Source organism: Pinus tabuliformis, chromosome 2_1, assembly GCF_031772625.1.
Source record: "Pinus tabuliformis cultivar Carrire ecotype Pingquan chromosome 2_1, CPIR1, whole genome shotgun sequence".
In the NCBI taxonomy this organism is placed as follows: Eukaryota; Viridiplantae; Streptophyta; class Pinopsida; order Pinales; family Pinaceae; genus Pinus; species Pinus tabuliformis.
Genome location: NC_142299.1, coordinates 284,601,986 through 284,617,334, shown reverse-complemented (window position 1 = coordinate 284,617,334; position 15,349 = coordinate 284,601,986). Strand labels below are relative to the sequence as shown.

At 34.9% G+C, this 15,349-nt stretch overlaps 1 protein-coding gene and 1 pseudogene across 1 annotated transcript; one reads left to right on the top strand and one right to left on the bottom strand.

Moving 5' to 3' along the window:
* Positions 1-2,801: 2,801 nt before the first annotated feature.
* LOC149199888 (uncharacterized) lies at positions 2,802-3,338 on the bottom strand. Its single transcript, XM_089400756.1, has one exon. The coding sequence runs from the start codon at positions 3,336-3,338 to the stop codon at positions 2,802-2,804; it is 537 nt and encodes a 178-aa protein (XP_089256882.1).
* Positions 3,339-14,162: 10,824 nt separating this feature from the next.
* Positions 14,163-15,259, top strand: LOC149199887 (aspartic proteinase PCS1-like; annotated as a pseudogene).
* Positions 15,260-15,349: the final 90 nt, after the last annotated feature.

The window sequence follows — 15,349 nt, the reverse complement described above, 5'->3', positions numbered from 1 at the left end:
ATTTTTCTCGCATGTCTAATCTTGTCGAATTTAGCAATTATGCATTGCCAATGATGACTGCCTACCATATTTGAAGTTCATCTCAATTTCCTTAACATATGCATTTCCATTCAATATTCCTTGAATGATTTGTGTAACAACCATAAAAGTAATAAATTGAATGAGAGAACATCATATTCACAATGACCCGATGGTTTCATTAGTCCAACCCCTTCTAGCAGTGCCCTAATTGGAATGAATTGTGTGTAATACTTTTCCAAAAACTTCTTTTTGAACACGGTGGGGTCAAGTTTCAAAAAATTAGAATGCTTATAGATGTGGGTCCTGATTTGAGGCTTTTTTCATGCCATTCCAAATGTAGCCCTATTCCTATCTTCTGGCTAATTTTCAGGCTCAGAGAACTACTTTGTGCCCTCTACGTGATCTAGGTATGTAGCTAGACGCATGTATGGTAACATGTTTGTGGACTAAATGCATAGAAGTAGAATGAACACGAATACATAATTGATTAGGCTTATTTTTGATGGCTCATATGTCGAACTCAATACGAAACTGATTTTTCATCCATTAACAAGGTCAGACAGTTTGCACTAAATGGCTGAGTGTGGAAATATAAGGCACCATTGTCGTAATGTCAGCTTCGAAGTGCCTCTTCTTGGGGTGTGCCACCTTCTTCTTAGTGTTTTCCAATCTTGTCAAGGTATGTTGAGGTTATTCTTTGGTATTTCTCTTACTCTTATCATGAAAATCCCCTACAAAAAGTCCTCAGCCCCTATCCTGAGTTGTGCTTAAACACCAATCTAGGACCTCACATGAATAAAAGTCAACTATCCTTTCTGTAATTTTTCCCTAGCTATATTACTTTTTATGACACTTATGCAATGGAATAGATCATACCTCATATAGATACCTCTTTACATAGGTCTGAAATGTTCTCAGCTTTTCTTATTAGTTACTTTCCCTTTGTCACTAGATATGCTAAGTAATTGGAATTGCTGGAACAATTCTAGTAAGCTAAAGATTTTTTTTGTTTTAACTTGAAAAATAATTGGCTTTGTTCTCATTTTGTTTCAAAAATGCATTCTTTGTTTCAGGAGGGATGGTGTGATATTCAAATAACTCTTGAAAAAGTTCATGCAAAACTACAAATGATACAAGACGGTGCAATAAAATGTGAGAGGGCCATTGCTTATTCTCTCTCCGATCGGGTATCAAACTAAACTATGTTCAGTGTAGAAAAGTCACTTGAAAATTCATTTGTACAAGTCCTTGATAGGATGCTCTATTTCTGGCGGATTTTAATTATGGTCAAATCCTCGGCACAAGACCTTACACTAATATAGTTAGGGTTGGAGCTGGATTCAAAGCCTTGGGAGAATAGACTCGTGGAACAAGCCCAAATGGATGCGGGTGAAATTCAGTTCCTCCAAAGTTGTGATGATGTTGGAGAGAATACGAGGAAGCCTCATGAACCTCGCAGAAATAACACGAGTGTTCGTGTTGTTGTAGAACCACCTTCATGGGTTTCGTGATGAACAATGTTCTAATCAATTCTTTTAATTTTCTACTCATGTTTTATGTTTCTGTGTATTATTAAACACTTTTAGTATAACTTTTATTGTAATTATTCTGTAAAAATTCATGGCATGCATCCATAGTATATAGCTCTCATCGTTCATGGAGTGAATTTTTTTTAGGTGTATTACGCAGTCATAGGTAGATGAAAGATATCTAACGATTACCTTGTATCTTCATGTATGGTATATCTAGTTAAATGCATTACTGGACTGAACTCCAATTGTTAACAAAACTCAACTCGAATTGCTAACCAAGCTTTCTCTACCATTTTACGATTCCGAATTGCTTCATAAATGTAGGCAGTGGCAGGGACATTTGCCCTTGTTTATGTTTGCATATGCTGTAAGTGGGAATTTTACGTTTAGTGTCATGTTAATATTTTTAACCATCATTTCACATATTAGAATGTGAACAAACTTATTGATAAGTGTGTTATGTTGTACTTTTCGATCGTAATTGGTAGCTGGGAATTTCACTTTTGCAAGTGGTAGCTGGGAATTTTAACTTCTAATACCTTTGTTCACCATTTCACATATAGTCATGATCTTAATATTTTTATTCACCATTTAACATATTATAATGTGAAGAGACTTCTTAGTAAGTGTATTATGTTGTGTATTGTTCGATTAGAAGGGTAATTGGCAATTTCAGCTCTATAATTAGCTGTGAATTTCACATATCTTTATTCACCATTTAACATATTATTAGCATACAAGTTCAGTGTAATTATATATATATATATATAGATACATTACATTTACACGTCCAAAAGAAAAAAATTAATGGTGCAGGTACGAGACAAAACGACTAATAACTTTTTTAGCTATAACCAGAATTAAAAAACACGTTACTATGGCATTGCAGTACTAGTAACGGAGTCAGCGTGCAATAGGCCAAAGTTACCGAGAGTTTATTTATTGAGCCCAAAATGACCATATACAGCTTGCATGGTTCAATGACAGAACCAGGAGAATCTATAAATATAAGCAATGATCCGTAAATGGTTAAAACAAATTTAAAATAACAAGGAATCGCATCTGATTATCAGCTATAAACGGTTAAACCAGATCAAGTCATCTATCATGAATGCTTCTCTTCAAATTCCCTATGTTCGCCGCAGGGTAATGAAATCATGGCCAACTGATTGAATAACTTTCCTTGATCTTCTCAGCCTCGTCCTCTGCAACTTTAAACATCCCATAACCATGCGAGGCCATTAACGCTCACACGCTTCGGTCTAACATCTCCCGATATCGTTGGAAAGAGTTTTGCTTCTGCAATAGCATTTGGCTTCGAAACCTTCTATTTCTAATGAAATCCTCAGCCAAAATGTCGATCTCGTCCTCGACCGAGCACGTAGACATTCGCGAGCTCTCAATAGCTGAAACAGAATTTCTAGGGTTATCAGAGAGCGACTCTGACTCAAGAATTGCGTGGGATAGATGCTCCAATTCCTGCTCGCGCTCCTGAAGATCTTCACAAGGAATCTCATCGACGGGAGCCAAAGCATAATACATCGTCAATGCCGTATTGTTGTCGCTGGAATATTGCCCTCGGCCCTCTTCAAGTCCAAACAGATAATTCATTTTGTGAGAAATTGCACCGAATATCTTTTTGTTCTTGATGAGGCCAAGAACAGCGATCTTGGTCTTCAATGCGTGGGCTGCTTTACCCTTGACGGTATTTGATTTGGATTTCAGCACTGTGCTCAGGACCGACCACACTTGCCTCACCACCCATGGCGCCCCTTCTATCTTCATATTTCCTGCTGAAATTTACAATTCAGCGCAGTGGCTCATATAACAGTATAAATCCTATGGGTTATAACAATAATAGGTCTATTGGGTACAAACCCTACCTTTTCCCAAAAGGCAGGCCAGCTGACTTCCCTTCTACCCCGTATATGTCCTCCCCACCTCTCTATATATAACAACAATTTGCGCAAGCATTCGTCATCTACCTAAAAAGCACAACACATGCAGAAACGGTGTATAGAAAAAAATATCAGCCAAGTTGAGTAAAGTTGGTTAGTCTCTTCTGAGCCCGCTGTTTCAGAAAATCTGGACATTTCTGTACAGGCTGTCGAGCCCCAAAAGAGATCATAGTGGACAGCGACGTAGCAATGAAAGATGCTGTTCCATACCTTAAAAAAATATTTCTTCTTTACCAACGAAAGAATATCTACCTCCTCCATTAAAAAATACGCACTATTGAAAGGTAGAAACAATGGAGGGTGGAGAGTGATTTCTGCTTTTCTTTGCTTTCGCATAGCTTTAGTACTTTACACAATTAAGCTCAGAAGTTTATTCAATGCGGGCAGCTTCCGAAAAGCAGTGATTGTGTGATACAGTTCAACTTTCAGATAATTTTTAGGTCATTCGTGTTTTACTGGACTGGAAATTATAAGACCATATCCTTTCAAACATGTGGTTTTCTTTTTCCTAATGGGATCCATGACTAGTAAGTTCTGAAGCTACCAACGGACCTGTACACAGTCACAGAGTTTGAGTTCGCGTTCAGTTTTGGACACTGTTTGTGGTATAAAATTTGGACAACAAACTTATATAATTTGATTTAATTTATTCTCGACAATATATGAATTTGAATTTTTAAAATAAAAAATAAATATAATATAAAAGCTATTCAATAAACATCTATCTAATAAAATAATATATTAAATACTTATCTGCCATGAGCTCTCCGTTGTCACATGCCTCCGCATGATCCTATCATATTATTCAATAAAACTATGTTTATATATATATATATATATTATTAATTATAATTATATATTTCTGGGTTATAGGTTCAGAATCAATTAGAATTTGTACCTGGAGAGTAATCAATATTAGCCGGCCACAGGGAGAGGTGTCTTTCGTTATGGGGCTCTCAAAAAGAGTATCTTTCAATGTATCAGCCTGTGCAAAGAATTTGGGATAGTTGATTTTTGTTGTGCGAATTTCAAAGAGAGTATTTTCCAATGTTTTATTTGGTGCAATGTCACAAATTCTTGCAATTATTTAGCTACATGTAAACTGTAGATACATTCTCCCTTAATTTTTAGTTTATATATATAAAAAAAAAAACAAAACAAAAAAAATTGTAAACTTTTTCATGATATTACTAAACTAATAACTTAACATATTTTCCATGAAAGAATTACAATATTTAATAGTTATTTGTATTTAGTTTCCGTGATTAAGTATTATTATTATTCTAACTCATATTCATGTTTACATATTAAATTTATAATAAATATCTTTTATAATTGGGAAAACTATATAAATTTCGTAGTTTGATAAGTTACTATCAAGAAAGAAAGAAGGCATTTATAGTTATAGATTAATCAAGAAAGAAGGTAACTGACTGGAAAACTGAATGCAAACACACAAGTAATAACATAGGGGTTACGTGGTAAAACCTTGACAGGGTGTCAAGGAAACATCCACGAGGCAAGGGATTGGAATCTCTATTCAATCAATAATGGTTCTCCATACAATAGTTTAGGCATTCATCAGTTTTATATGAGCCTCCTCAGTTACATAACCGATGCTTCGGTATAAAACTAACTTGTTAAAAATTAATACATTTTACCCAAATTTACATAATTAGTTGTCACACTTCCAACAAACTCCACCTCGACAACAATTTTCCTAATCCCTTGCCCATGCTCATTCATCATCTTGTCTGCAAGCCAAGAGAAGCTAAACACCATCACAACTTCTCTACTGTCACTGGCTTTGTGAATATGTCTGCACAATTCTCCTGTGTATGGACCTTTTGAAGAGCTACCTTTCCGCCATCGATCAAATGTCTCAGAAAATGATACCTTACATCAATGTGTTTGGTTCTGGGATTTGTCGCCAAATGGATAGCACTTTGATTGTCAAAAAGTACATTCACTTTCTCCTGCATCCTTCCAATCTCATCAAGTAAACCCTTTAACTAGATTGCTTCTTTACTAGCATCTGAAGCAGCTATATATTCTACTTCGGTAGTGGATGCAACTGTTGCTTGAAGCTTTGACATCCAACTAATTGCTCCACCTGCAAGAGTAAAGACAAAACCTGTAGTAGATCTTCTTTTGTCCAAATCACCTGCATAATCAACATCTACATATTTGCAAACTGATCCTTCACTACCATTAAAGATGATGCAATGCTCACTTGTGCCTCTTAGATATCGAAGCACCCATTTCACTACTCGCCAATGTTCTTCAGTTGGATTTGCCATGAACCTGCTAACAACTCCAATTGCATGTGAAATGTCAAGTCTTGTAGATACCATCACATACATTAAGTCGCCTACAACATTTTCATATGGTACATGAGACATATACTTCTTTTCTTCATCCGTTGTAGGACTTAAAACCGAAGAAAGCTTAAAATGGGAAGCTAATGGAACATTAGCAGGTTTCACATTGTTCATACATAACTTTTCAAGTACTTTCTCCACATACTTCTATTGTGATAACCAAAGCTTACCATTTTTCCTATCTCTGCATATCTCCATGCCCAAGATATGTTTTGCTGCTCCAAGATCCTTCATATCAAATGTCCTAGATAACTGAATCTTTAACCTGTTGATCTCTTCCATGCTTTTGCTTGCAATAAGCATATTGTCAACATAAAAAGCTAAGATAATGAATATGCCATTGAAGCTTTTGAAGTATACACAATGATCATACTCACTTCTAATAAAGTTTTGGCTCACCATGAAGGAGTCAAAATTTTTGTACCATTGTCTGGGAGACTGCCTCAGACCATACAATGATTTCCTGAGCTTGCAAACTAATCTTCCGCCGCGACCTTGTACAAAACTTTCTAGTTGTTCCATATATATATCTCTTCATTCAAATCACCATGTAGAAAATCTGTTTTAACATCTAACTGTTCTAACTCAAGGTTAAGTAATGCAGTTAGTGCCAAAACAGTACGAATAGAAACACGTTTTACAAGTGGCGAAAATATCTCATGAAAGTTGATACCTTCAATTTGAGAATACCCTTTTGCTACTAGTCTCGCCTTATACGTTTCGATACTTCCATCAAATTTCCATTTTAGTTTGAAGACCCACTTGCATCAAACAACACTTCTCCCTTTAGGAAGTTCTACAAGATCCCAGGTATTGTTCTTGGCTAAGGAATCCATTTCTTCTTCCATAGTCCTTTTCCATTTTTCGGTATCTGTATCATCTACTGCTTCTTGATAACAAGAAGGTTCCACATCTTCAGAAATCAAAGCAAAAGATGAAGCAGAATCTTCATACGTTTTGGGAGTTTTTCTTTCCATTGTAGACCTTCTTAGAGTGGCTGGTTGTTGAACTAGTTTAGAAACTTCAACAACTTCCTTTGTATCTTCAACGCCTTTTTCTCCAGAAGTATCTTCTTCTATTTGACTATCACCGAAAGGTCTAGCCTCCAACTGAACTTGTTGATTTGGTGATACTTGTTCCTGTTCAATTCTTTCAACATTTTATTTTAAAAGAGAAGATTTATCAAATGTTGCATCTCTACTAATGAATATCTTCTGTGATGTAGGATCCCACAACCTGTATCCTTTCGCTGCATAGTCATACCCAACAAAGACATAACATTTCGATTTTGGATCTAATTTTGAACGCTGATTTTTAGGACTAAGAGAATAAGCATCATAGCCAAATATCCTTAAATGTGAATAATCACAAGACTGACCTGTCTAGACCTCTTCAGGAATTTTACAATTAATTTCTACTGAAGGTGATCTGTTAACTAAATAACAAGCAGTGGATACTGCTTCTACCCACAACTCCTTTTGCAAGTTAACATTGTTGATCATGCTTCTGGGTCTTTCCATAAGAGTCTGATTCATACGTTCAACAACACCATTTTGCTCAGGAGTATAAATAGCAATTTTGTGTCCAACAATTCCTTTATTCTTACAGTATTGTTCAAATTCTATTGAAGTGAATTCACCACCATTGTCAGTTCTTAAACATTTAATTGATTTTTCCTGTTCTTTTCTCTACCCTTTAAATTATTTAAAGACATTCAATACATCAACTTTCTTTTTTAGCATAAAGACCCAAAATTTACAGGAGAAATCATCAATAAACATTAAAAAATATAGAGCACCTCCATATGATACAACAGGAGATGGTCCCCACAAATCAGAATGAATATAGTCTAAAATATCTTTACTATTATGATTTCCAGTTTTAAACTATGTTTACATTATTTTCCATACACACAATGTTTACAGAAATCTAACTTCAAAGATTTCAGATCGGGAAGAGATTTACTTTTCATCAGTATATGAAGATCTTTCTCGCTCATGTGACCCAATCAATGATACCACAGACGAGTACCTGCTTCTTATTTTTCTAACACAATCGTTGTTTCACTGATTTGAGTACTTCCTTTGAGTCTATAAAGATTTCCGATCTTTTCTGCTTTCATAACAAATAGGGTGCCTTTAAATAATTTTAGCACGCCATTCTGACCTGTAAACTTGTAACCATGTGATTCTAACACTCCCAAAGAAATCAATTTTTTCTTCAAATCAGGTACATGTCTAACACTAGTTAATATTCTAACTGTGTTATCATACATTTTAATCCTGATATTTCCCATCCCAATAGTCTGACATGATACATTATTACCCATAAACACAGAACTACCATTTAAATTTTCATATGAAGTAAACCAATTTCTGTGTGGACACGTGATGAGAAGCACCAGAGTCTAACAACTAGCTTTCTAAACCTTGAGAGACATTACATTCAAGTGATGTTTCATTTATCATACATGATTCTTCAGTAGATAAAACTTCATCTATCATACCTGAATCAACCTAATTTGCTTCCTTCTTTGGGTTATCAGATTCTTTCCATTTCCAACAGTCTTTCTTTAGGTGTCCAATTTCCCTTTGATTTAGATCTGGAAGACCCCCTTGTTTTTTTCTCCTCTTTCCTTTCACCGTCCTCTAGCTATCATGGCTTCTAATGCAGTTGTTTCAGTACTAGATTTCCGTCGTACTTATTTAGACAAGAGAGCTCCCACAACTGATTCAAATTTCAAAGAATCAGTGGTGCTCAAGCTAATTGAAGTTATGTAGTGGTCCCATGATTCAGGCAAAGAACACAGACAGGTTATAGCTTTGTTTTCTTCCTGAATTTTAACTTCCATATCTATTAATTGGCATATGAGTCTATTAAAAACATTCAAATGTTCTGCAACTTTTGAACCCTCCTTCATTCGAAGACTGTATAGTTGTCTTTTCAAATAAATTGTATTAGTTAACGACTTTGTCATATAGAGTTTTTCTAGTTTTTCCCATAAACCTGAAGCTGTACTCTCTTCAACAATGTTGAAGAGAACCTCATCCGCCAAGCGTAACCTGATAGTACTGAGAGCTCGGGCATCCAAGTCCTCCCAGTCTGAATCAATCGTGGTTGCAGGTTTCTTAGTTGCCCCGTCCAATGCCTTGTGCAAGCCTTGTTACACCAACAGATCCCTAACTTTCTGTTTCCAAAGAGAAAAATTGCTCTTGTTGGTGAATTTCTCCACCTCGAATTTTGCATTCGACATCTTGGCCATTTTTTTCTCTTAGGGTTTCAGTCTTTCAACTAGGGTTTATATTTTTTTTTGTTTCCCTTTCTTCAAAAAACTTTTTGTATTAAAAAAAATAATTCCATTTTTCAAACAAAAAACAACCCCTCAATAGATTGTTCCTTCAAATTAATGAAAATCCTCTGTTTTTGTTTCCTTCAATTTTAATGGAAAAACCCCTTGAATTTTTTCTTTCCTTCAATTTTAATGAAAAAAACTTTTGATTTTCTTTCCTCCAAATTTGAACAAATCGACCCCTTTGTTTTTCTTTTCTCCAAATTTGAACAAATTTCTAGAAAAATTTCTCGCAAATTAAAAAAATTTACCCAGATCCATATTTGCTAATAAGGGTTTGGAGTCCATCCTCGACGGCTCTGGCAGCATGCAAGCTCTGCTCTGGCACCTTTAGCAGCTCACAAGCTCTGCTCTGGCAGCACCTCTGGCCACACGCAAGCTCCTTCACCACAGTAGTGTTGCTCTCCACGTTTTTCAAACCAGCAACCTTCAAGCCAACAACACGCAGATACAAAGAGATAACCTCTGGTTCAATGGTTCCACGCAGAACACAGGGACCACTATGGTAGCGTGCAGTCAACGCAACCCTTCAACGAACACGTAGAGGGCTCTCCTCTTCACCGCTCTAGGTAGCATGCAATCAACATGACCCTTCAACGGACACGCAGAGGGTTAAGCGATAACTCACAGGACGCAGGGCTAGATAGCACACAACTCTTCAGGGAGAAAAAACACGGTGGCAAAGGGCGTCACACAGAGTGGCTAAACCAGCAAATGGACTGGTAGCGTAGGGCTCCTCCTCAACCATAAATCAATAAATGGACGAAACTAGCAATGAAATGCAGCGTTGCGGATCTAGCTTCCTCTTACCAGTATGTAGCCCTTCAATAATCTACAATCGCCTCCAAAGAATGACCACGCAGGCCCTTATGCAGCCTTTTCTTTCACGTGCATTTCACTCAACTCAACTGGCATGCATTTGTCTCCAAAAGAATCAACTCAACAAGCTTTGATACCAGTTGTAGATTGATAAGTTACTATCAAGAAAGAAAGAAGGCATTTATAGTTATAGATTAACCAAGAAAGAAGGCCACTGACTGGAAAACTGAATGCAAACACACAAGTAATAACACAGGAGTTACGTGGTAAAACCTTGATATGGTGTCAAGGAAACATCCACGGGGCAAGGGATTGGAATCTCTATTCAATCAATAATGATTCTCCATACAATAGTTTGGGCATTCATCAGTTTTATATGAGCCTCCTCAGTTACATAACCGATGCTTCGGTATAAAACTAACTTGTTAATAATTAATACATTTTACCCAAATTTACATAATTAGTTGTCACATTTCTAGCAAATTTTTCCTAGTTATGTCACATTAAGATTTTTTACAAAATATTCTAATTCAGATTTTCACTACTCCCCTAAGTATATGATACAACTTTTTAATAAATTAATAAAAAAAATTCACAAATTTTTTTAGTAAATTGATTAACATGAATTCTCCTCTTAACTGAATAAATCAATGGTTAAAATGAAACGATAGTAAATCCTCAAAATTGTTAATCGATTAATGAAGCTATCTCTATGGATCTCCACAACGCTCTTTTCCAAGAGCAGTTTCTCTCTCCACAGAAATGCCATGAAAATTGTTATTGTTGTGTAGGGACTACGCATTGAGAAAGGAAACCTAACGATAAACTATTGAAAATTGAAAATCCAAGATTTTGAACATCAAATAACATTTTGTAAGTGTTGCAAAAGGACTTGTGAAACTATTTGGTTTAAACTGTTTAATGATTGCGGGTTAAATGCGCTCAATCATAACGAAGTTGAAGATACATTTCGCACCTTCATAATGTGTCATGAGGTTAACCAGCTCAGCAAGATTAATAATAGTATCAACTCTTGCCTTCTCAGTATTCAATGGCCATCCTTAAGTTGATTGCAGATTTCTCGAATATTCGGGAATTCGACGAATATGGGCGCAGCCAATTTTTTGACCACGCCCATGTCCGTTGGATTCTTGAATATTTGGGGAATATGCAATCGACTTAAGCTCACCGGTATTCAACGACCAGCACAACAAAATTAATAAGAGCTTTATCCTCTTCCATTCCCAATATTCAACGGTCTCTATGAATATTGCTTTAATAAGAGCTTTATCCTCTTCCTTTCTCAATATTCAACGGTCTCTATGAATTTTCCTTTTTCCTGGTTCATTTCCATTTTTTTTTTTTGCATGTTATTAAGATATTATGTTTCAATACAAGATTTTTTTTTTTTTTTTTTTTTTTTAATTTCAAAGAGAAAAAATATTAGTTTTTTTAGTTTGATGGCTAAAGTAAAATTGTTGGTATCAGACCATCTAATATAACAATATTCATAGACAAAAGCCACAATAACAATTCTCATTAATAACTGAAATTTAAATCCAAATAAAAATAATAATAACCATTCCACTCAACTACTAAAAATAACCCCAATTAATTTTTAATTAAAATAATTTAATATTATTAAAACTATTTTATTAAAAAAATAAAAAAATAAAAAATAAAAAATAAACATATTACACATAGTTACCGAAAGAAAACAAAAACCCATTCAATATTTTTATAAAAATAATTATGAAAACCCATTCAATATTTTTATAAAAATAATTATGAAAATGATTAGAAGTGTGGAAAAATGAGGTTCTATATAATAGATAGGTATAGTGGAAAGAGCACTACCCAGCGAACATAAAAAAAACCTCATCTAAAATGCTGTATATGATTTTATTTTATTTTTAAATAAAAGTAATATATATGTTTTGGTTCTCTCGGGACTTTTTCAAATTTAATAATAAGGTTTTAATTTAAGAAAGCGCATCAGGTCATTTGAAAAAAATCCCAAATTGAATGAAGAACTTTCAGAGAACTTCTAGGTCATTCGTGTTTTAATGGACTGGAAATCAAAAAGACCATATCCTTTCCAATATGTGGTTTTATTTTTCTTAATGGGATCCATGAGTAGTAAGTTTTGAAGCTATCACCAGACCTGGACACATAGTCACCGAGTTTGAGTTCGCGTTCAGTTTTCGATACTGTTTGTGGGATAAGATTTGGACAAACAAACTTATATAATTTGATTTAATTTATTCTAGAAAATATATGAACTTGAATTTTTATAATTAAAATAAATATAATGTGAAAACTATTCAGTAAACATCTATCTAATAAAATAATATATTAAATACTTATCTGTCATGAGTTGTCCTGTGTAAGATGCTTCCACATGATCATACCATATTATTCAATAAAATTAGGTTTAAAATATATAAATTATAATTATAGATATCATCAGATGAAATTATGTTTAAATAATTTTATATACATTATTATTATTTATAATTATAGTTTTTTGGGTTATAGGTTCAGAACCAATTAGAATGTACAGTGGAAGAGTAATTAATATTAACCTATTATAATGAGACTAGAGGAATAAGTGTTTTTTGTAGTGGGATCTTAAAAAATTTATTTTTCAATATCTAAGTATATATAGAGTCACAAAATCTTGCTATTATGTAAACTGTGGATACTAATTTCATGATATTATTAAACTAATAACTTAATATATTTTCACTAAAAACGATAACAATATTTATTAATCAATTATATTTAATTTTGGTGATTAAATATTATTATATTTATAAATCATATCTATATTTACCTATTAAATTTATAATAAATAATTTTTTGTAATTGTGAAACAATATATATATTCCTCATAACTTAATAAAAATCAATGATTACAATAAAATTACACTCATCGTAATTCCTCAAAATTTTTAATCAACTAATGAAGCTATCTCTATACATCTAGACAACACTCTTTTCCAGTAGTTGAAGCTATCTTTGTACATCTAGGCAACACTCTTTTCCAAGAGCAGTTTCTCTCTCCACTTTCCACAGAAACGCCATGAAAATTGTCATTGCTGCAAAGGGATTGAGAAATAAAACATAACGAAAAAATTTTGAGGGATGGAAAAACCAAGATTTTGAATATCAAATTATTGTCATGGCTTTAAAAATCAATATTTTGTAAGTGTTGCCGAAGGATTTGTGAAACTATTTAGTTTGAACTATTTATTTTTGTTGGTGTGAAACTATTTAAGATAAAAATATTTATAAGCAGAAAATCATTATAATAATGTTTATTATGTTATTAACTAAATAATAATTATTTAATTAAATTAGTAAAAATAATTCTAATTAATTTCTAATTAAAATATTTTAATATTATTAAAATTATCTTATTAAAAATTAAATTAAAAATAAACATCACTAACAAAAGACAAAAACCCATAAATAGTTATTAAAACCATTAGAATATCAAAATAGTTACGGAAATGATTAGCACTGTGGAAAAATATGAGTAAACAAAATACCGTAGGTATTTCCTTATCCTTCAGCATATAAAACTTGTATCCTTGACAAGTTTATATACACATCTGCTTGACCAAATTGAGGCTCAATATAATAGACAGATGGAGTGGAAAGAGCGCTGCCGAGCGAACATAAAAGACTCATCTAAAATGTTGTATATGATTTTATTTTTTTAGATTTAAAAATAAAATAAAAGTAATTACGCCGTAAGGCGTTCTCCTCTGAAATCAACTCCCCCAACTACCTTTCTGTCATAATCCTGATCGTCAAATGCATTGTTAGACGATTAAATGTTTTTCTGAAATCAACTCCCCCAACTACCTTTCGTCAAATGCATTGTTAGACGATTAAATGTTTTTCCACCATTAGATACTAATCATGATTTGCATCTTTATAACCGCAGTCCCATTTCTGTTCCGTGGCTTCACTGAGTGCATCTAACCCTAATTCTCTATTTCTTGCCTTGCGTGCAAGTCCTAGGGTTGTTATGCAATTTAGTTGCAAGTTTATTCCTTCTGTGCGTTCAGTTGGAGGGTTATTCGCATGTTCAATGGGCATTTCCGAGGGCAACCCACCTCAAACACAAGAAATGGTGGTCGATACAAGGAACGAGCTATCATGGGTGGAATGCAATTCCTTATTGGCCCTTGGTTCCACTTTGAACCCCATTCTCTCCACCTCTTACTGACCTATCCCCTGCAGCTCATTCGTTTGCACAAAAGAGACCAACGATTTTCTAGTTCCCATAGCGTGTAACAACAACCGCCTCTGCCAATACTACTACTCTTATGTCGACAGGACCTTCGCAGACGGGGTCCTCAGTTCTGTGAACCTTAGTCCAATCCATGTCTCCCCTGTTTTGAAAATCCCCAATTTCGTCTTCGGGTGCATGGGTCTGAGCGAGGGCTCTCTGTCATTCATTTCCTACTGCATTCTGGACCATGTTCTTTACCCACAATCCGCAGGCATTCTCCTATTCGGAGACTCCCCATTTTACAAATATCTCCATTACATGCCCCGTATACCCAATCCATTCCTCTGCCCTATTTCAATAGAGTGGCCTAAACTTTAAGCTCTACGGCGTCAAGCTCTACGGCATCAAGGTTGGATGATGGTTGCTCTCAATCCCGCCAACTGTCTTCTTGCAGGACAACATGGGCACCCGACAGACCATGGTGGACTCTGGCATGCAGTTTAGTTTTATTTTGGGCGGTTACACGCCCCTCAGACAGGCATTTCTTGTGCATAACTGAGGGACCCTGAATCTGGTTCAGGTGAATTTTCCAAAATTTCAAGGACCCATGGATCGTTGCTGCTTCTCTCATCCTGCGGGTGCACCATTTCTAGAGGGTTGGATCTCTGCTTCGCTCATCCTGTGGGTGCACCATTTCCAGAGGTTACACCCGTGACTCTGCTCTTCGATTTCGCTCGTGTTAGGCTCGAAAGCCACAAGGCACTATATCCAGTGCCAAAGGAGATTACAGGTGTGTAGAATAACAAAACAATTTACTGCTTCAGGAACTCTGACTCTGTGCCCATGTATCTGGATATCATTGGCAATTACCACCAGCAGAATTTGTGGATAGAATCTGATCTCCCCAGAACTCACGCATTGGATTTGCCAGGGCAGTCTGCAACACCAATTGATCAACTAAATATTGTTTAGCACTCATGGTCACATTGCATAGGAAAATGGTTGAATGTTGATGCTTTTAATACTTTTATTAAGAGTGTATA

What these genes read in the sequence shown, in the direction of transcription:
- LOC149199888 (XM_089400756.1), bottom strand. Translation starts at nt 3,338, where the DNA reads ATGAAGATAGAAGGGGCGCCATGGGTGGTGAGGCAAGTGTGGTCGGTC.